Here is a 21,906-nt window from a genome sequence, read left to right on the forward strand (position 1 = left end):
AAAGGCTAATTATGCCTGGTGTCAACGCCTCCAACATATACAATCAAATCTCTATTGTCCCTATGATTGGAAGGAAGCATAAACACAAGAAATTCTAAGCCATGGCTAATTAAAATTGTTATATTTTGGGATTAGTGGACATGGCAAAATTTTGGAAAGAATTCTCATTAAATATCATTAAATGTGTCAGATTAATTTTGATTCTAGTTGTATCAGACCTCATAAGGTAAATCTATTTTCCTTTATAAATCATGTGTCCCCTCGACACAGCTGAAAAGAAACAACTTGGAATGAACCTTTTGTTGAGATATTCAAGTGAGTGTTATTTAAGATACAGAGTAAACACTGCATATCAACAACATCAGGGAACCCACCAGCTTCCTTGAGAATATCCCACCCAGGTCCTCTGAGGGTGGCAACACGGAGAGAGGTCTTAGCTCTAGCTGTTGTTCCCTGTGGACTATCGGGAAAAGGCAGCATTGGTTATCAACAAGTTCCCCGAGGGAAGGTAAGCCTTGGAGAACTACTGGCCCAGATGTCCTCTGCAGATATTTCCTTTCTCTTTCCAACCCTGAAAGATTTTGGGTTTGGGTTGATTTTATGGGGCTTTCAGAGCGTTCCCTGCAGATAGCAGCAGGTTTGTTTCCTTCATGGGTTGTAAATCACGCCAACATTTTTACTGCTTCTTCTTTCTGTGCTATATCAAGACATGAAAGGCATATTTCAGAAGATACCCAGGGAGAAAGCAACTTGCCCACAGTCACATGCCAAGAAACGGGATCGGAAATCACAAGTCTGTGGTTCACTAGCTTGTGTGATCTTCCTAGAGGTCACCCTTTTAATCTGCCTCTTGATCCCACCCTCTGTTTGCCCAAAGCCTGATGACCAGTTCCAATTTACCTTCAGATCATCAGGGATGAAGACTTTACGCGCTTTCTTAATCATGGGCTGTGGCTTCAGTTCTTCCTCAGAGAACTTGCGTTTGCGAGGGTCAAACATTTCCTGGCCAGGGATGCTGGAGAGGGCAAGATCTGCCGGGTCTGGCTCATAACCCACAGGGACCTGGATGGTGTCAGGATCAATGGGACTCGGTGTATTGCGGTTTGCTGGCAACAGCTGACCTGGAACAAGGCAGGAGCTTTAATTCAGGAACACTACCAGTGCCCCAGACAACTCCCTGATGATACTTCGGGATAAGTGGCAAAAGTCTTCAACTTACTTACATATGACTAACACTGTTTATTTTATTCATCCTCACTACGTTACTGAGAACACAGCAGGTTGAGTATGCCTTTACTCATGTCAGATCAGGCAAAAACAAAGACCCACACACGTCTGCAAACTAAATTTTAAAAATATGGGGCGCCTGGGTGGTTCAGTCAGTTAAGTGTCTGACTTGAGCTCAGGTCATGATCTCACAGTTCCTGAGTTCTAGATGCGCACCGGACTCTCTGCTGTCAGCTCGGAGCCTGCTTCGGATCCTCTGTCCCCGTCTCTCTCCTGCTTCGGATCCTCTGTCCCCCTCTCTCTCCTGCTTCGGATCCTCTGTCCCCCTCTCTCTGCCTCTACCCCACTCTCTCAAAAAGAAACATTTAAAAAATTTTTCATGCATTCATTCTTTCCAATAACACGTTCGTGGAGCACCAGCTATGTGCCAGGTACTCTGATTTTTACCTTTCTCGTGTTTTCCAGGCAAGTCAAGGAATCAGACCCATCACTAGTCAGTTAGGATATAGTGAAGGTGCTGAGACAGAAGTAAACATCACGTGCTTCCAGAGTGTGGGGGACAGTATATAACACAAAGGAGGTTAGGGACAATTCCTAGAGGTGACACTTGGTGTAACTGCATCTTGAGACAAACAGTAATTAGCAAAGAAAGGTAATCTAGGGACAAATACAAGCCAGAGGGCTGCCTTTTTGAGGGGCACAGGTGGTCTTGGGTAGCTGTAGCCCTGACTCAGAGCACAAGATGAAGTGGAGAGAGACATAAATGCAAGAGATATGGTCAGGAGGGTGGGCAGTGGGGATGTTATAAAAGGCCCTGAATGTCACTGAAGGATTCTGAGCTCCAAAGTGACAAGCAGAGCTGAAATCTGCAAAGAAGATTCAGGCAGCGTGAGGAATGGACCAAAGGATAGACGGCTGGAGAGGGGAGCTCGGCTTCCAGGATGCTGTGATGACCCACGTGTGCATCTGTGTTGACAGTGGAGACAGTGGGAAGAGGGTAGGTTCAAGAAGCATTTCACAAATCAGAAAAGATGCAACAGAGGGGACCTGACTTCCACTTGAGGGTTCTGCAACCACTGAAATGCACAAATGTCCCCAGAACAACAGGCTTACTGTGCTTTGGAATGTGTCTTACTGGTTAAAGTGAACTTAATGACAGACTGCGATGTTTACGTGGGCAGCTCTGAATCTTCACTTCTAATTTCATCTGAATTTTACAATTGCCCCTTTCACACCCAGAGAATAAAGGAGAGGATACTGCCCGGCTGTATTTGGCACACTGCCCCCCCACCCCTCCTTCCTCACTGCCAATGGTTGGACAACGTGTGAAATCTCCTTTAGGCTTCATTAAAACCCACCCCAGGTTGAAGCACGAAGCCATGGGCTCCCATTCTAGCTGAACTATTAAGCCATGCTCATCTGTTTTCTGGAAAGGCCTGGTGGGGAGCCTGCAAAATGAATGTTCTGGGTGACCTTTTAGGTCCTCACTCTGCCTGGAGCTCTCTTTGTATCCTGCTTGCCAAAGAGGAAGAGATGGGCCCCCGAGGCATTGGCGGAGGACAGAGATGTCTCATTAGCCAGCCTGCCGCTCAGCTACAGCTTCTAGAGACTGCTGAGTTCGGTATTGGATGGTGTCAAGCTAGATTTGATCTTGTGCCTCTTGACATCGCCTCAGAAAATGAGCCATATCTGAGTCAAATGGGGATTTTATTTTCCCTTTAGAAATTCTCTTTGAACCAGATAACAAAGCTACCCCAATGCCCTATCACGACCAGCACCACTGCACCAGCACCTCCCCCACAACACACACACACACACACACACACACACACACACACACACACGCACACACACAAGCACACTCATAGGTGTGTACACCCTCTCCTACCCTCTGGAAGCATCTCGTGATTAGTATTTCCCAAACCTAATTGCTGCAAGTTTTTACGTTCTTCTTGAGGACTTTGGAATTCTGTTAATTATTCTATATTGCAATGTTCTCCTTTATTGCTTCATAAATGTTAAGCTTTACATGCACGCGTGCGAGCGCGCGCACACACCATACACCTCTCCTCTACTGGACAACGTGGTCTTTCATGTTTTATCTACTTTATCCCCACCCCTCCTGACCATGGTACCTACTTCAAAGCTCGGCTTCTACCAAGCGTATTCCTCATGTAACGGTGGCCCACTGGGACGCTGGGCTCTGAAATTCATTCGTGGACATTCTAGCAACAACACAGGCCAAACCTTAGTTGGGCATTCTTTCTCCCCAGCCCTTTCTGCAATGGAAGTAGGTCATGCCTCCCTGCAGAATGCAGAAAACCTACTGGACAGTAGATGAGCTCAACGGCTTCCCCAGCGTCAAACAGCACATGGCAATGGACCCGAGTGAACCTGAGAAACACATCCAAATCCTCTTTCTCCCCAGAGACACCTTGTGTTTACCTACACTTTCTACTGAGTCAACTCTGCTGGACTCATTTTTCCCCCTTTCGTTCCAAAATGTCAACAGTTGGGTAATAGAAAGGAGGACCTTTATTATTTTGTCCTATCTTTGCAGATTTTCAAATGTTTTACATAAGAATTTTCAACCTAAGAATGTATCATTCCATACGTTTTTTAAATTACCAAGGATGTTCACTGTAAAACTATAACAAATGCACAAGTGTGTCAAGAAGTGCTCCTCTCCCCTGCCTCCAATCCATCTTGCTATTTTTCCCAGAGGTGACTGCCCTTAACTGCTTGGTGAAAACCTTAGTTTTTACACACATGATTTAACTCAGTAGGATGATACTACCCACATATCTTAAATTACTTTTTCAACATACCATACACAATTTCACATGTTCTTTTTAATTATTTACTTACTTAAGTTTATTTACTTTGAGAGAGAGAGGGAATGCATGAGTAGGAGAGGGGCAGAAAAGAGAGGAAGAGGGGGAGAGAGAATCCCAAGCAGGCTCTGCACTGATAGTGTGGAGCCTGGCACAGGGCTTGAACCTGCAAACCGAGATCATGACCTGAGCTGAAGTTGGACGTGAACCGACTAAGCCACCCAGGCGCCCCTACTTTGTTCTTTTTAAAGGGTTTATAGTCTACCTACTCATTCCCAACTGATGGATTTTTAGGTGTGTATTTTTGTAGAAGACATTTCTAGAAGTGGGACTGCTCATCCAAAGGGATGTATGTTTTATATTTATAAATGTGCTGCTAAACTGTCATTAACTATTTACACTTGTACCAACATTTATGAGTGCATTTCCACACAATTAAATACCAATTGTTAAAATGCTGTCAATTTGAGGGACACAAATATCACTGTTGTTCTAATTTCCATTGCCATCATTACTAGTGAGACTGAACATCTCACATATTTATTATTTATTTCTTCTGCTATATACCACCTCTTCCTTCCTGTCATTTTCCCCCTATGAAATGGATTTTGTTGCTTACTCATTTATAAGGACTCTTTATAGACTGGGATGTCATCCTTTCATCTGACTTATCTATAGAAAATAGTTTCTCCATGACTGCTGTTTTCTAACTTTGCATATGGAGTTTTTCACTACTGACAAAATCTTACATGGTAATGTAGTAGTATTTTTTTTAGTTTGTTTATTTTTGAGAGAGACAGAGACATAGTGAGTGGGGGAGGGAACAAAAGAGGGCCGGGGGGGAGAGAGAGAATCCCAAGCAGGCTCCACCACTAGCACAGCGCCTGATGCGGGGCTCAAACTCATGAAACCATGAGATCATGACCTGAGCCGAAACCGAGAATCAGATGCCTAAGGATCTGAGCCACCCAGGCATCCCTATAATGTAGTAATATCTTGAAATCTTCTCATTTATGGCTTCTTACTTCCATACCCACCCCCAAGTTATATTATATATGCATACATATCTATCTACCTATCTCTGTGTATTTTTTTAAGTTTATTTATTCTGAAAAAGAGAGTGCACATGAGTGGGGGAGGGGCAGGGAGAGAGGGAGAAAGAGAGAATCCCAAGCAGGCTCTGCACTGCCAGTGTATAGCCCATCATGGGGCTCAAATTCATGAAACATGAGGTCATGACCTAAGCCAAAACCAAGAGCTTAACCGATTGAGCCACCCAGGCACCCCAACATGCATCTGTATTTGTAGATGTATATTACTCTGTATTTTTCTTTAATATAACTATAATGGATTTATGTTTTCAGAATTGTGAGTCACCTGGAATTTAATTTTGTATACAGTATAAGCAGGGGTTTTACTTAATGTTTTCCAAATGTCTTAATATAATGATATCAGTAAAGCTGGATATTTGATAAGTCAAGTTTTACACCCCTTATTGTTCTCTTTAGAAAATTTTCTTTGGATGGGCATTGAGGAGGGCCCTTGTTGGGATGAGCACTGGATGTTGTATGTAAGCAATGAATCATGGGAATCTACCCCCAAAACCAAAAGTACACTGTATACACTGTATGTTAGCTAACTTACATATATATACAAATATTTTTTTTCTTTTATATATTTCTATATTTCTATATGTATATATATTATATATATATATATATATATATATATATATATATATATATATATAAAAGAAAATTTTCTTTGGTATTCTTACAGTCTTCAGGATGAATTCTAGAATCCACCTATTAAGTTATATTTAGAGATTTTGAATGAAAACTACATGAAAGCTATGAGTTCAGCTGGGGACAAGTGAGGTCTTTAAAATATTTACTATACCCCTAGCGTAACTTTCCTTTTTTTTTTTTTTTTTTGGTCTTTTTCTTATATCTAGCAGTTAAGGCTCATAGCATTCTTCATTTTAACTATTCACGTTTATTGCTAGGTACATCCCTTAAATGTTTTATAGTAGTTGTTCCTAGTGTAAATTTTCACTTACCTCCTAATTGGTTATTGCTGGCATCTAGGAAGCTACTGGTTTTAAAATGCTGGGTTTTATATCCAGCCACTTTACTCTCTTATTAGTCCTAATTGCTCTAGCATTGCCAGCTTACTTTTCTAAGAGAAAACTAATATAATCTTCTGCCTCTAGGGAAGTTGTTGCTTCCTCTCAATGTTTATAATTCCTACTTTTTACAAAACCTCACTGCATCAGTTAGGCTCTGCAAGACAAGGAGGAGTAAGACAAGTAAATACCGGAGATTCCTGCCTGTCCCAGACTTTAATGGAAAAAGTTTTTAGGACACCCTCTGAAGTATTAAAGCATGAAGGCCTGTTCCTGCATCCGGATAGCTGCAGCATGACAAACTAAGGCAGTCCCAACATATTATATTGAGAGTTTCTTTTTTTTTCTTTTTTAAATCAGGAATGGTGCATGAAATTTCCTCAAAGGCCTTTTTAGAATCTGTTGCGATGATTGTGTGGTTTTCTCCTGTATTTATTAAGTCTGAGCTTGATATTTCTCCAAGGCTTTCTTTGAAAGGTCTATGGGGGACGAGATCAACCCCACGACATAGACTCTGCAGTTTTCTGGTACACTGTTTTCTTCTTTCTAAAAACATCTTGATGAAAGTCACTTCCAAAAGGGCCAGGGAGGATTTCTGGAGGAAAGGACGGAACAAAAGGGCTCAAATCTGGAATAAGATTAGAAATCACCTTCAAACCCAGAACTGGCCTCCACTTGTGTCACAGATTAGGCATGACTAAACCTCCAACTAGTGTAAGTAAAGATCAGCCATTTCTTATTCGTCTATACTTTCACAAGAATTTAGCATCTCGTGTTCAATTGGCCTATTGGCTAGAAGTCAGCAATGAATGGGAACAGCAGTGATCTGTGTCCTTATCTCTTCTCAAGTCAACAGTTTGTTTAATTGATGGCTGCCTCAAAGTAGTCGGTTATAGCTGTATTTGCTATTTCGTCCTCAAGGCTAATTGCAACACCTCCAATCTTTCTGTTGTGCTTCTTGTTAAGTAAATAAAACCTTACATCTGCAGCAGTAATGGCAGGACAAATAGTACTCCAGTGTTTATCACTGACAAGCATTATTCTCTATAAAGGAAGGCTGAGAAAAGAGAAAGTAATCTGGTTTTGGCCAAAGTGTTCTCTATTAGCACTGATGGGTGAACTTCCTTGTGATTTAAAGTTTGGTCCCACATCTTGATCCAGAATCCTTCTCTCCTCCCCATAACCAGTTTGTGGTCTGTTTGCTTGTCGTCACCTCCTGGACCCTGGGTGGTCCTAATTTGAATCAGCACCATTTACCCTCTCTGCACCCACGGTTTTCAGAAGAAAACTGCCATGGGGGGCACAGCCTATTTCACTACAAAACACACCTGCTTCTGAGAATCTCTTAGCGTACAGGGAGCCAATTAACTTAGAAGACTGTAGTAACACTAGAGGGTCCCTAAAGAGTGCTCACAATATGTATAGAGATTAAATAAAACTCTCACAAGTACATCCTAAGGATATGGGCTTCCTGGACATGGAGGCCAATTAGCTGGGCTCTGTTCTGATGGCAGGAACCTATTCTCTTGTTCATCAGGCAGTCTGCAAAAGCAGCTACGTGCTAATGGCTAAAGGTCTCACCCTTCCCTCTACCCATGTTCCATTCCATGTGACTTTGCAGTTCCAGGCAGAGTCTATCTCCTTACCCCTTGAATCCGGGCTGGCCTTGGGACTTGTACTGCCCAACACAGTGTGGCAGATGTGGCAGTGTCAGTTCCAAGGCTGGACCTAAAGAGGCTTTGCATGCTCCTACCTCTTCTCTCCAGCACTTGGCACAAACATGCTCAGTCCAGCCTCCTAGGGAGTAAAGGGCACGTGGCCAGGCTAGGTCAGCTCCCTCGAGGTGTGAGTCCAGCCCTGATCAGCAGAGCCATCTGACCAACCCATAGCATTTCCAAGTAGGTAAACAATAAACCTTCATGTGTGCATGCTACTGGGTATCTGCGACTACCTGGTAAATACAATCAGGAGAACAGAAGACTGATCTGCAGAGCTGGGCTACTGCATACAGGGAGATGCTTATACGATAGCGTAAATAGCACAGCAGGGTTTTTCAATGTATGGGGTAGTGGCTAAACTGTGAAGTGAGTCAGACTTGGGTTTCAATTCTGATTCTGCCATCAGTATGGTATCAACTTGGGTGTTTGTGAATAAAGGACCAGAAAGAAATACCCCCTCCCCCATTTCCTAATAAGGTCTGCTTTAAGGAACAGAACTATTGGGGGGTGCCTGGGTGGCTCAGTCAGTTAAGCGTCTGACCTCGGCTCAGGTCATGATCTCACGGTTTGTGGGTTCGAGCCCCGCATCCGGCTCTGTGCTGACAGCTCAACCTAGAGCCTGCTTTGGATTCTGTGTCTCCCTCTCTCTCTGCCCCTCCCCCGCTCACATGCTTTCTCTCTCTCAAAAGTAAATAAACATCAGAAAAAAAAAAAAAAGGGAACAGAACTATTGGTGTCTCCCCTTCCCCCACTCTGGCTTTTTTAAAATTTCCCTCTCTGAGTTTCTTCATCTGCAAATGAAGATTACTATGCCAGCCTCATGGGGTTGTGTGAACAATGAATGAGATAATATGTGTATAAATAAAGTGCTTAACACAATGCATAGTACCTGGAAAGTACTCAATAAATGATCTATATATAAATACAATTACAAAGTAGATGCTGTAATCACAGATGGTTAAAAAACATGGAACAGGCTGTGCCCCCTTGTCCAAGCCAGCCCAGTCTCCCCGGAACCACTGCCACATCCCCCTAGCTGCTCCTTTTCCTTCCATTCGTGTCTCCACAATGCACTCTGCACGCAGCTACCAGAAGGTATTCTAAAAATGCAGACCTATGCAGGGCACTCCCCCATACCAAAACCCTCCCAAGGCTTTCCATTGCCACATATGATAACATTCAAGACTCCCCCTCACTCAATATGCTTAGCCATGCTGGCCTTCTTTCTACTCACAGAGCCCAAGTAGGACCCACCCGGGCCTTTGTACTTAGCGTTCTCTCCCCCTAAACCGTTCCTCCCCTGCTCTCTGCCTGCCTGTCCTTTTGCGTCATTTAGACACCAGCTCTCTGCATCTCCTCTGTCCTCTGACTTCCCCCCCCCAGCACTCGGCCTTTCCAACCACCCATCCCATCACCTTTACAATATCTATCTCGCCCAAAACTGTCTTTTCTACTTCCTTGACATTTGGTGACCACCCCCCTCCACCTGTACAGAAGCTCCACAGGATGGAGACCTTGTCTTATTTGCTGCCCTGTCCCCAGATTCTACAGGCGGCCTGCATCCGGGTGGCACACAGAGCACGCTCTGGAGTAACCAGAAATAAAGACTCCTAGATCCTAACAAGGACTGTTTGGGGACACAGGGGCTATTTTTTTCTTTTTATTATATTTTTGCAGGTTGTCCATAGTGAGCACCTTTCACTTTCAAGGTCAGAAACTAAAACCTTATTTTTTATTTATTTATTTATTTATTTTTAATTTTTTTTTCAACGTGTATTTATTTTTGGGACAGAGAGAGACAGAGCATGAACGGGGGAGGGGCAGAGAGAGAGGGAGACACAGAATCGGAAACAGCCTCCAGGCTCTGAGCCATCAGCCCAGAGCCCGACGCGGGGCTCGAACTCACGGACCGCAAGATCATGACCTGGCTGAAGTCGGACGCTTAACCGACTGCGCCACCCAGGCGCCCCAAAAAACCTTATTTTTTAAAGAATGGACTTTGCTACACTTCATACATAATATTTTCAGGAGCCCATGTTAGATGTAGTTGAGAGAAGACCATTCGAGTCCCTAGAAAGGAAGAAGAGAAGGAAGAGAAGAAAGAACAGACCAAAGAGAGAGAAGAGAATGGGACAGAGGGAGAACAGGAAGGGGGAGAACGAGGAATTAACAAACTAAAGCAGGAATACAAGGATGAATGAAAGAAAAAAATGGAAGAAGCGGGGAAGGAAGGAAAGGAAGAAGGGAGGGAACATGAAAGGACAGAAGGGCATAAAAAAAGAAAGGAAGAAAGAAAGAGGGTGAGAAAGAAAAGATTTAGCTGAGGACTGAAATGGGAAATGTCCTTCTAGACCCCAGCTCCTGGGAATCCATCATGACCCTAACACTCTTCAAGCGTCCTGAGCCTTATACAGCAGATACACTGACGTTAAGGCAAAAACGAATCTCACACACACACCCACCCACCCTTGTGTCAGATTCAGACAAGGTTCCAGTAAGTGCCGTCCATGACTGCTGAACAGATGCACCAAAAGGCACGCTACAAAGATGGCTTTGATATAAGTAGCTCTTTTCCTGCAACGCCCTGAGCACAGTAACAGACTGTCAACAGAAATATGGGACCATCTCCTGGAGTCCGTGGGCTGGTAGCCGGGCCTGCCCCACCCACGGGTAAGCAATGTCAGCTATACTGCTGGTGACTGGGTGGGGCCCTTACTCTCCACCAGGCCCCTCTGATGGGTGGCCTCATTTAATCCTTACAATGGCTGCATGAATGTGGAATTATTAGTATCCCCATTTTCCTGACGTGGAAATAAAGGGATGGAAACAGTTTAAGACAAGCTCGGCGGTGCTAAATAATTTGCCAAAGGTTGCCCAACTAGCAGATGAAACAGGGACTCATCTTCTGATTTTTCTGACTCTGAAACCCAAGTTTTCCACTGTGTAAATGCCCCAGAAGTGGGGGCCAGAGAGCCTAACCCTGGGCCAGTGGAAAGCAAGGGACTTTGCGCTTCCGGAGTGAGAGTCCTGCGTCAGGACCCGGGCTTGGAGCCTAATGTGCAACACTGAACTGACCCGTTAGCCTGCCCCACGGGGGCGGATTGTGTCCCACATTTTATGGATGAGGAAATGTTTGGTCAGAGAGGTGAAACCACTTGCATAAAGTCATGCAGCTAAAAAGCTGGGGGGAGGGGCAAAGGTTGGGTAGAGTTCAGCCTCCAAGTCCACTTGATCCACAGTGGACCCATGCCCTTTCTACTCTGCTTTCCTCTCAGTGGGACAGAAAAGGATAAGAAGGACTCTGAGGGTTCCCTTCTCTCTAACCCGACATGTGCAAGCAAGATGGACCCCCAAAGGGGTGGGAATAGCCTCCTGTCATGGACAAGAGCCCCCAGGGAGTTATGGCCGGCCAACCACTATTTTCCTCTCCATCCTTCTCTCCCCTCCCTCCCCTCCTCCACTACCTCAGTCCCCCTGAATGGCCAGCCTGTGCTAAGGGCACGTCTGCCTTTGACAACACCACTGCTGGCCACGGGGTCAGGGCTACTGTCCACACTATGTCTCACTCACTGGCATCTTAACGAGCTTCTGGATATCCAGAGACCATGCCTCACAAGAAGAAGGGCAAGGATTCCTGGAAGGGAGGGTGTGTAACATACTGTTGTGTGGATATGAAGGTTGCCTCGTGGGGGAAGAGTGTTTTACATCTATACCCTTAAATTATCACTATGCCAATTAGTCCTTGGCCTGGGCTTAGGCAAAGAAAGTCAGCTGGACCTGGGCTTAGGCAAAGAAAGTCAGCTGGAACTCTGTTTCTGAGCTCAGCTCTGGCCTTCATCCCTCTGCTGTGACCTGTCCTGCGAGTCAGCACGGTTCATCAGAAAGCTCAGACACACTTGGACTCATCATGGCTTTGCCCCTAAATGGCTCAGTGGCCTGCGGCTGTCGCTGCACATGCAATTTCGTTCTCTCCTCTGCTGTGCAGGGCTGGATGGGGTGGGCAGCAGGCCGGAAAGCAAGTCCCCGTGTCCCTCCCTCATGCGCCCCAGTGCCTGCTCTCCTGTAGCTGCAGCCCAGGCAACCGTGTCCCCCCATGTGACCCTAGGGCCAGGACAAGCACTCTGCCCTGAGATTGTGCAGCAGTACCCGAAATGGCCCTGACTTGACTCGGCAGCTCCTAACTTGGCAGGAGCCGGGACCAGATTAACGAGGCCTCTCATTCCAAGGGTGTTTATCATCATGCCTCTTGCCAACGGTGTCAGCAAGAAAGCTGCCTCCTTGAACTGACAGGAAGGTGAGGCCAGAGGAGCTCGTAAGTGCAGCCTGTTTCAAGTCAGTCAAGTGGGGGGCAGAAGTTTCAGCTAGTGGTCAGAGCACCCATGGGCCTACTGGCCTTCTCGCCATGGCTCCTGAGACAGAGCACCCTCCACCTCCTCTCCTTGGGGCCCGTGGCCTCCCCCCGTCCCTGCCACAGCACCTCAGGGTGCAGAGGAATAAAGCCGGGCTGGAAACGAACTCGGGGTCAAAGACTGAGGCCCAAGTGAGGCACATTTCCGATCGGGCCACACTGGTCCAGGGCGGGTATGTAGGGTCGTGAATGGGTAACAGGAGGCACTGTCTTCTTCCCACACACTCATGCCCCTGCCCCCACTCCACCCCAAACCTCTGGCGCTACAGCAGGGGAAGATCGGGCCCCCTGGTTTCTTCTGTGGGTGCAGGGAATGCACGGTGGGGTAAAGACCCAGGAACTGGAAGGTTAAATCCCAGCCACCTGCTGGCTAGCTCAAAGTCTTTGGATCGTTTTGTGCTCCAGCTATTCCTTCTGGAGGAGGGCAGGCCCTATCCCTCCTGAGGCTGCCATTGTGACCATGGGAGTGGCAGACAATGGCCATCTCAAGTCTCCCTGCAGCTCCACGCACTAGACACTAAGCAACAAGAAACACGTGGAGAGGACCAAGTGGACACTGAAGTCCAGTGTGTGCTCACCGTGGGCCCCTCGTCGGACCCCCGCCACGGGCTGCATGGCGGTGGGGAGGGGGGGATGCAGTCAAGACCGACCGCGTTCCACAGAGGAGCAGTGACGGGCAGGGGCTCCCGCTCGCACTGACTGTTGCATCTGGACCTAGTTCGACAGCATGTTGCGTCTCTTGGGCCTCAGTGCACCCTCCCGAGGGCGCTGGGAGGCAGGCAGAGCCAATGGGCATGTTTTCCAATGGAGAAAGCCACTAAGGGATTTACCTGGGTCCCCGTAGGATGGGGCTACTTTCTGATCAAGCAGCGAAACAAGCTCTCGCAACCTGGAGTCTATTTTCAGAGGCTCTTTCCATTTTTAATGACAATGTGCACCACTTGAATCAGCACCACCTAGGTCCCCGGAGTCTCTTTAATTGTCTGAGTTGGTGAAAATGTGCAGGCCTAGTCATTTGAAACCGGCAGTTTCCAAGATGCTGCCATGGCATGTTATCAAACTGTCTATTCTCCTTTGGGCTATGTTAAATTTTTTGTTTGGATTGAGAGGAGGGAGTGAAACAGGAGGCCAGATAAGTGGCGAGGTTGCTGACGCTCCCGGAGAACCCAGGAGCCCACGGCAAACAAAGGGCCCACACTGTCCCTGAACAACACCCTTCCTCCTCTCCCCAACCCCCAAACCACAGCAAACAAACATAGGAAGAAAAACAGGATTGTTTTAAAGCCTGAGTTTCCGGATGAACACGAATAGGATTCAGGTGTGTCTGTAGTTCTGCAGCTTCTCAAGGAGATTCACAAAAATTCTTTCCTGTGCAAGACTCCAAGCTGAGCACCCAAAAGTAAACATGCTTTTCCAGAGCCTCCTTGCCTTGGCCCTGGGCCAGGGCTCTGTGTGGCTGGCTCCTACCAAAGTTCACAGAGTCCTAGCCTGATCTGGTCGTCACTGCACATTGCCCCCAGTTCTCACTGTCACCTCCACCTCAGGGTGTTTAGGCCAAACCCATTCTCCACACTCCCAGGGATCATCAGCCTCTCGTGCCGGCCAACTAACTGTCCATTTCTCCGTTCTATCAGGCTTTGAATATTAACCAAAGGCCTCTCACGTGGGAAGGAGAAGTGAGCCACACATCCGAATCCAAAGACTCCATCAGTTATGGAAACCTTGGGGAGACTCCCTGGGCTTTCCCTTTGACCACCCATTAAATAACGGGATGCAAGGTTGGAATGACGGTAAAGGCTCATTCCAGCTCTGGCAGTAAATGATCCCTGAAGCTCCAGGGAGGTTTTCCTTTGTGGTTTAAGTCCTTGTTTTAGGCCAGGTGCGGGCCCTTCTACTAAGGACTCCGACAAGCTCAATACCTTCTGGACTGGTCTCTCTGACACCTGCTATCCTGTCTGCCAATACAGCCACCAGGTTACTCTTTCTAGAACATCTCCAGAATCAACAGTAGCCAATGGCTCCCCACTGCCTCCCATTTCTAAACTCTGAGAGTGAAGGCCCTCCTTATTCAGGCACACTGCCCTCATCTTATAGTCTCTGCTCAAGACAAGCTGCCTTGCTTCCTGGATATTCTTGCTCACATCCTACCTCTACCTGTCTTGCCACCCATCGGGGTCTAATTCAAACCCTCCTCCTGCTGAATGCCCCAGTGTTGGTAGCAAATTCTAACTGCCCTCGCAGTTAGCATCCATTTCATGTTGCACTAAGCACATGCCAGCCTAGAATTTTTACCAAATTAAGTCAGTCTACAACTTCTAAGCAATTACCTATTCTCAAATTAGATTGGAAATCTTTTGAGAGAAAAGCCTTGCCAACGCCTTGCATAAAAGATGATTAACAAAGGCTTGCTGATTAAAACACTCATTTGTGTAACAAACATTCATTGAACACCTAGTATGAACTAGGCTCTGAGAATTTATAAATAAAACAATCCCTGGGAGCATACGGAGTGCCTGTGGAAGCAAGTGAGCAAATAGATGAATACAGGTGCTAAGTGCTCCAAGAGAGAGCTTTACCCTGGGAACCAAAGGTTGGAGTTCAAAGGTTGATCATTAATCCAGATCCCTGCAGAGACTGTAGGGACATCAGGAATAACTTCTCTGAGGGAGGAGGCATCTTGGTGGACTCTTGAAATTGGCCAGGCAAATCAAGAAACAGGGTGGTCAAGGCAGAGGGAGCAGAATATGTGAAGGCATGACGACATGAGAGAATTCATGGCCAGTCAAGGAACTGAATGGTTGGTATAGTTGGAGCTCAGAGGGCAAAGAGGGGGTAGTAAAAACTGAGACCACAGAATGGCTTCAGATGGTCAGATTTATCCTCAAGGGACTGGAACAATTGATGGCATACTGCTATAGCAACCAAATGGAGGAGAGATCAGAGGGAAGACTGGAAAGGAGGGCCCCCCACAAAATGGCAGAGGACTAGGTAGGTTCAAGAGCTACTGGCGAGGTGGGTTCACTATGAGCCAACTCGATATGGGGAAAAGAGGAGAGAGCAAGATAAATTTTTAGGTTTCTGGCCGGGACAGCTGGAAAAAGGAGGTGGTTAAAATTCACTGGAAATAGGGACTACAGTGGAGCGAGCACATCCAAAGGAAAGGAGAGTGTCTGGCCATGGGCCCATTGAGTCTGGGGTGCCTATGCATTCCAGATGAAGAAGCTTGAGGACATGATCTCAGCTTTGTACATGAGTCTAGGCTTCAGAAGAGCAATCCTAACAACACCTACAGATTTAATAACCTTGAAATCCCCCACCCCAGGTGAGAACACAGAGCCTGAAGGAAACCAGAGAAAAGGTACTGGGGGAAACCCTGACATTTTAGGGACAGGGAGAAGAACACTCCATGGAAGATACTTTGGAGAGGCCAGAGAGAGAGGAGGTAAGCTAGTTCTTGGACAAGCTGGTGAAATGGGACTGACCAAAAAGATGGTTCTCCTAATTATGTTGTTACTCCCTTATGGGCAGTCACTGTGCCTCCTAATCAAGGAGCTATATTATTACCTCCATTACACAAATGAGACACAATACAAGGAGACAAATCAAGTAATTTACTCAAGGTCAAGTACTCGGAAGAGACTACATTCAAATTAGGGCTAGTTCCAAGGCCCTAATGTTCTTTCTACATTTCCACCTGCACCCACACACACCCACCAGTAAAATTAGTGCCAAAAAGGCTGGTGTCCAACAATTTCCTCCAAGCAATGCTCATCTGGCCCCTACGTGCGGCAGAGATCCGAGGGTTCTTCCATGCGTCTTGGGATGTTAGGTGTCTACTTCCCATTCTCTGTGTGGGTATTTTGTGAGGGGGGCTTGCAAAGGCATCTTAGTATAGCGAGCCTAACAGAGGTATTTCTCTTTGCTGCCCACTGTACCTACTGCATGAAGTTCCCACAACATCTTTATTATTATTATTATTATTATTATTATTATTATTATTCCTGGTCTATCAAGTGTATGTTTTGCAGGCATGGGCAGTAGAGGTAGGGAGGATGATGGATGAAAATGCCTGGAGAGATCCCCTCTCTAGCCTACAATTAGAGATGTCTGTATGTACCACAGGCTGCATATATAACATGGAACAGGGACATTTTTCTCTCCTTATTAATGATAATTCTGGAAGGTTACTAAATAAGCGTTGCTAGGCAATACAAACTGCCAAAGGGGAGGGGGGTTATGCTAAGTCAGGGATGTGGATTCTTGGGGGAAAAAGAATCAACTTCATTCCATGGAGTCAGCTGTTATCTAAAAACAAAAAATGGATGTTGTGCCCCCAGCGTCTCACGGTGGGTGAGGTGAGCAATCCCCTAATACTGCCGGCCCTGGTAGCTGCTGCTGGGCATTTCAGCTTCAGTCTTATCACTGCCGGACTGGCATATACCTTTGTGATGAGGTGTCACAGAAAGAATTACATTATAAATAAGAGACAGCTCGGTCTCAGTCATTTGGGGGGAAGTAAAGAGAAAGCTATGGCGTGAGATATATAGTTTACAGCAATCTGCTGATTTTTACATTCAAATGCAAGCCAAGGCTTGGGGAAAAGGCATACATTCAGGTTTTCTTAAATAAATTCAAGTCCCACAGAGGGAAGAACATGCCAAACAGCCACTGATTCACACAAGTAATAAAAATGGAGGGATTATTAAATCTAGTTCTTACCACCATGTTGGTTGGGGGAGGGAAGAGGGAGACACAGGTAAATTTTCACCCATATTTATCAACCTGCAGTAAGTCAGCCTATAGTCCTAAAGTTCCTTAACACACACTACAATAATACCCCAGACCAGGCAGTTTCTTAGAAAAATGTTGTTTCAGAGAAATTGAAAATTTCCACCTTGCACCAAGAGTTTGTAGCCAAGCTAAACCCATCTGGCTCCTGCCTGATGTAGTCTAGGGAGAAATCGGCATGGGACAAAAATCTGCCTTTACATTTCACAGGCAGGAGATCTGGATGCCTCTCGGAAAACAGAAACTAGACACTAAGCCATTGTCAAGCACTTTCTTCTTTAGTTTGGCAAGCCAGTGCCCACAAGGACGGTGCACGAGAATGGAAGTCCCGCCATAGTCTGCAAGTGGACCAAGACTACCCCAGTTACTCTGAAATCCTTCACTGTTCTAACGTCTTGAGAACCCCGCATGCCAATCCGCTCAGATTTCCTAACAGAAAATTCTCTTCACAGAAGGCAGTTCTTGCCTAATCATGGTGATTGAGTTGGTTGACAAGGATACCAACCGTAAAGATAAGCCAGGCAAATGACAGGTGGGAGGGGCAGGAGTCAGTTTCCTCCAAAAGGAAAAGACATACATGCTGTTAGATGGAGAAAAATGGTCTTCAGGTTGGTAGGGGCATGAGGGGTGAATGTGTCATGTGGCTTCCCAATGCCATACAGCAAGGGACACGATGTCCCTTTGGCAGCAGCTCAGTGGACAGACATACAGAAGAGGATGCTGAGCATGGCCTCAAGGGAAAGGACAGAAAAACTGAAGATGGTGATTTTCTTTTTTCATCAGAAACAGGCTATGAACAAGGCCAATAACTGGAATAATTCCTCAAGATGGATAATTCTTAAAACAGGTCTCCTGGAGAAGAAATGTCTATTCCGTCTCTCTCTCTCTCTCTCTCTCTCTCTCTCTCTCTCTCTCTCTCTCTTGCAATCTATTGAGGCTAACTAAGCAACAGAAAGGAGACAATTTAATTCCCAGAGCTGGCAAGCTGTGCACCACCAGCCTGGGGGTTTTTCATACTGAAATCAGAGAAGGAAGTATTGACTTTTAATACCCACAAACTCTACTTACTTCTGATGGAATCTGAGGCCATGCCAAAAGGAGCAAAATGATTCTTTCTTAAAGGTCCATACAAAGAAAAAATGGATTATGGCTAAGTAATTACAGAATAGTGAGAAAAGTATCAAACTGCACCTACATCCTCCTTCTCAGGCTCTTGTAGCTTGACTCCTATGCTATTTCAAATACAGATTCATTTAATGTTTATATTTGTCTAAATAAAGACCTCCAGTTCAACAGGAACTCTAGAGAAAATGGATGGTTCTGTTTCTCCAATCAACCACATTACAGGAAGTTTTGCTGTATAGATATGAAAGGGCACAACCAAGGCATCATTGTTGAGGAGCACTGCCTCTTAATTGTACCCCCTCTATATAAGGCCATAGTTCCCAACCCTAGCTAGGGATCGGATTCCCTGTGGAGCTTTTAAATAATGTAGATGCTCAGTGCCTCTTCCACTCCAATCAGAAGCTCTGTATTTTTTTTTTGTTTTGTTTTTTGTTTTTAGGAAGTAACCATGTTATTTTATTTTTTTTGAAAATATTATTTTGAGGTTTTTTCTAATATGAAATTTATTGTCAAATTGGTTTCCATACAAAGAAGCTCTGTATTTTTGTTGTGTTTCATTAGTTTTGTTTTAATGAAAGAGGAAATAGTCTTCTCACATACTTTTGGTGGGAGTATGAACCAGAACAATTCTTCTAGCTCCTATACACTTTAATCAAGCAATTCCACATCTAGGAATTTAAACTTTAGATATGCCACACAAATGTCCAAAAAAAAAAAAAAAAATTGGCAACCAAGGATGAAAACAAGCTAAAGGTACTTGTTAAATAAATTATAGCATAGTCCTGACAACGGGATTCCATGTAGTCAGTAGGTCCATATACTCTATTGTGGAAAAAGACAAGTTGTATAACATTATGTATAGTCTATATATACTATGTGTAGTATGCATACTGTTCTATGTATAGTGTACGTACATACATATATTTCCATACTCCATACGCACACTCTTATAAACACAAAGAAGACGGAAGAGTGTCCAAGAAACTGCTGACACTTAAATCTGGGAATGAGATGTAAGAACTCAAGCTGTACACTTGTAGAGTTCCGACTTAATTTTACAACGATCACATATTACTTTTGAATTAAATATTTTAAAATAAATTGTTTGAAAGACACCCGCCGGCAACTTTCACATGAGGCCAAGGTTGAGAACCAGTGATGTAAGAGAAATAGTCCTTGTGGATGTAAGTAGATCAGACGCTCAAGCTTGTTAAGGAAACCCACCGCCCACACAAACTGGAGTATTCACACCATGTGCTACCTCAGACTCGCCAGAAGATGGCGCCCCAGAGGCAATCATCCAGTTCTCAGTCAAAACTTGTCAAAACCAATTTTTCATTAACCCAAGTCTTTTTACTACTCTAAGGATGGTTTTATTTATGTCCAAAGCATTCTTTGATGCTGCTTCCATAAACAGAGGTTTATACGTATTTATGTCATGTCCATTTTTTTCATAGAAATCCATGGTCGTTCAATATATTCAAACACAACACTGGGGAGATGTTTTCCTAAAAGAAATTGGCAATGCTTGCTCAGGCCACCCCCTCCTCCTCTGCACTGTTTCCCTGTTGTCTTTGCTCCGCTTTACTCATCTCCTTATCTTATTCCAGAGTCAGTGCCACAGAGGCAGGTGATAATCAGACATGTGGGGCATTTGTCCTTCTCAATCTATCCACACCTTTGGCCCAGAAAGCATGGGGCATAGGGCAGCCCGGGGCGAGTGCCACGAGTTTTTCTGCCCTCCCACTAACACTGATTTTCTGGAAGTGGGCGTGTTGCCACAGCAACTGTCAAATCACATCAATTATGCCGCCTCTAACCTCCCAACATCTTCTTTAAACATACCACGCTTGAGACACGTGGCTCAGCTGCCCTGGAAATGCAGAGCACTGGGTCCCTCACCATACAGCAAACATGTCCTTTCTCTGGGTGGAAGGAAGTTAGCCCCCTTGGGGATTAACCACCACGTACATTCTTTTTATTCTTTTTCTCCCCCCCATTTTTTTTTTTTTTATTCCAGTTCAGTGTGATCACATAACACTATGATCTGAAGGATTTCCTGTGCATTTTCCCCTGTGCATATTTCATGGAGATTAATTCTTAATATCAGTCAAGAAAAACTCAATGAGTCACTTAAATGTATCCTTCCTATTGACATCATTTTTGCTCATTCTTCAAGACACAAGGGTAAGGGACGGTGTCTTCCTTACCTCTGAATCCCCAGCACCTCGTTCAGTGCCCTCAGTAAATACCTGGTTAGAAAGTGAGTTAGTGCTCTCCAAAATGTCCATTTGATGGATCTCCATTAATTTTTATTATGTTATTAAATAACAGGGATAATGACCAGGTATCAGACTTGCCATTAACATCCAAATAAGACATTACAAGTCCTTTTGAAGAGGGAGAATACAGGAAGTTCATTCCTAAGACTTTTATACCATCTTCCTTTTCATTCTTGTTTTTTTGGATCCAAGAAGTGCATTGAAAGGGAGGCTTCTCCATATGGGGAGAAGCAGCGAAGCCCCAAAGAAGGAAGCCATCGCATTCCCCGAGTCCTTACCAGGCAGCCTGACATCTGGTCCGCACTCGGGGAAAAGAGGCCACATCCTCACATGGAGCTCTATTTTTGCATTCCGAACTGCTGATGCTTCACTCCTACAACTCGCCTCACACACAGGAAGGGGAAGGGAACCAATATTTACCAAGTGCTGGCTGCATGCTCTCTGCTGCTTCAGATCCAACACTCTGGAGAAGATTTCGGCCCCATGCTCTGAGCTGTGGGGAGCTCTCACCAAGCACAGCTTTCAGGGGGCAAACAGGGAGTAAGCACCTACAACTGCTTCCATTCACCCAGCTGAGGGCAGATGCAGAGCTGGTGCCCAGCACAGTCACGTGACCATGTTGCTTCCCCTCCCACCCCCCCACCCCCCGCCCCCCAGGACTACTCAGGATGGCTGAAGGGGGAAATCCGTGTCTCCCTGTTGCACTGGGGCAGACCACCAGAGGGTGGGCACGGGAAGAATGAACCCTGTCTTGACTTATGCAGACTGTACTGCGGGCTTAGCTGAGAGGCATTAAGTGTTCCTAACACCCCACTGGAGCATCCCTATATCTTCCTGGATCAGTGTGCTTATCATTTCATGGTGTTTCACATTTAAAACGATATTGGAAGGCACTGTGGACTTGAAGCGTCCTTCAAAAGCACAGAATTCATTTGTAAATGAAATCCTTCCTGATTTATAAGTAATGCCTGTGTTTTGAAAACCAGCTTCTCTGTGTCGTTTAAAATCAGACTCCCCAGAAACTGGCTGAGAAACTAGGACCTCCAAAGACAGGCACTCTGGTCGGATTGCAGTGGCTCCTTTTGTCTTCTTTCCTTCTGCGTCTAGCTTCCCAATACCTATGTGTCACTGTGTCGTGCCACTGACAAAGGTGTTCAGAGGTTCCAGGAGTTCTGCCATGTTCCACAGGCCAAGAGCCTTCTACTGAGAAGCAGTGGAGGGTAGTGGCTCAGCGCGCGGTTCGGGGTCTGACTCCGTGGTCTGGTCTCGTATTCCAGCCACGCAGACTACTAACTCTGTGCGCTGCTGCATTTCTTTGGTTGTCTGGGACTGTTTTCTCACCTGCGAAAGGGCGGTAATAGTGCCTGCCTGTACTAATAATAGGAGTACCCAGAGGCTG

General features: G+C 45.5%; 1 protein-coding gene across 2 annotated transcripts in view; it reads right to left on the bottom strand.

Moving 5' to 3' along the window:
• The window catches only part of HLF (HLF transcription factor, PAR bZIP family member), a 53,650-nt gene that overhangs the window by 8,486 nt on the left and 23,258 nt on the right, over positions 1-21,906 (bottom strand). For both annotated transcript variants that reach the window (XM_045488323.1, XM_045488324.1), the window contains exon 3: positions 901-1,121. In XM_045488323.1, the coding sequence (XP_045344279.1) occupies positions 901-1,121 (221 nt within the window). The remainder of the gene's footprint in view (positions 1-900; positions 1,122-21,906) is intronic.

This window comes from Leopardus geoffroyi, chromosome E1, assembly GCF_018350155.1.
Source record: "Leopardus geoffroyi isolate Oge1 chromosome E1, O.geoffroyi_Oge1_pat1.0, whole genome shotgun sequence".
Taxonomy (NCBI): Eukaryota; Metazoa; Chordata; class Mammalia; order Carnivora; family Felidae; genus Leopardus; species Leopardus geoffroyi.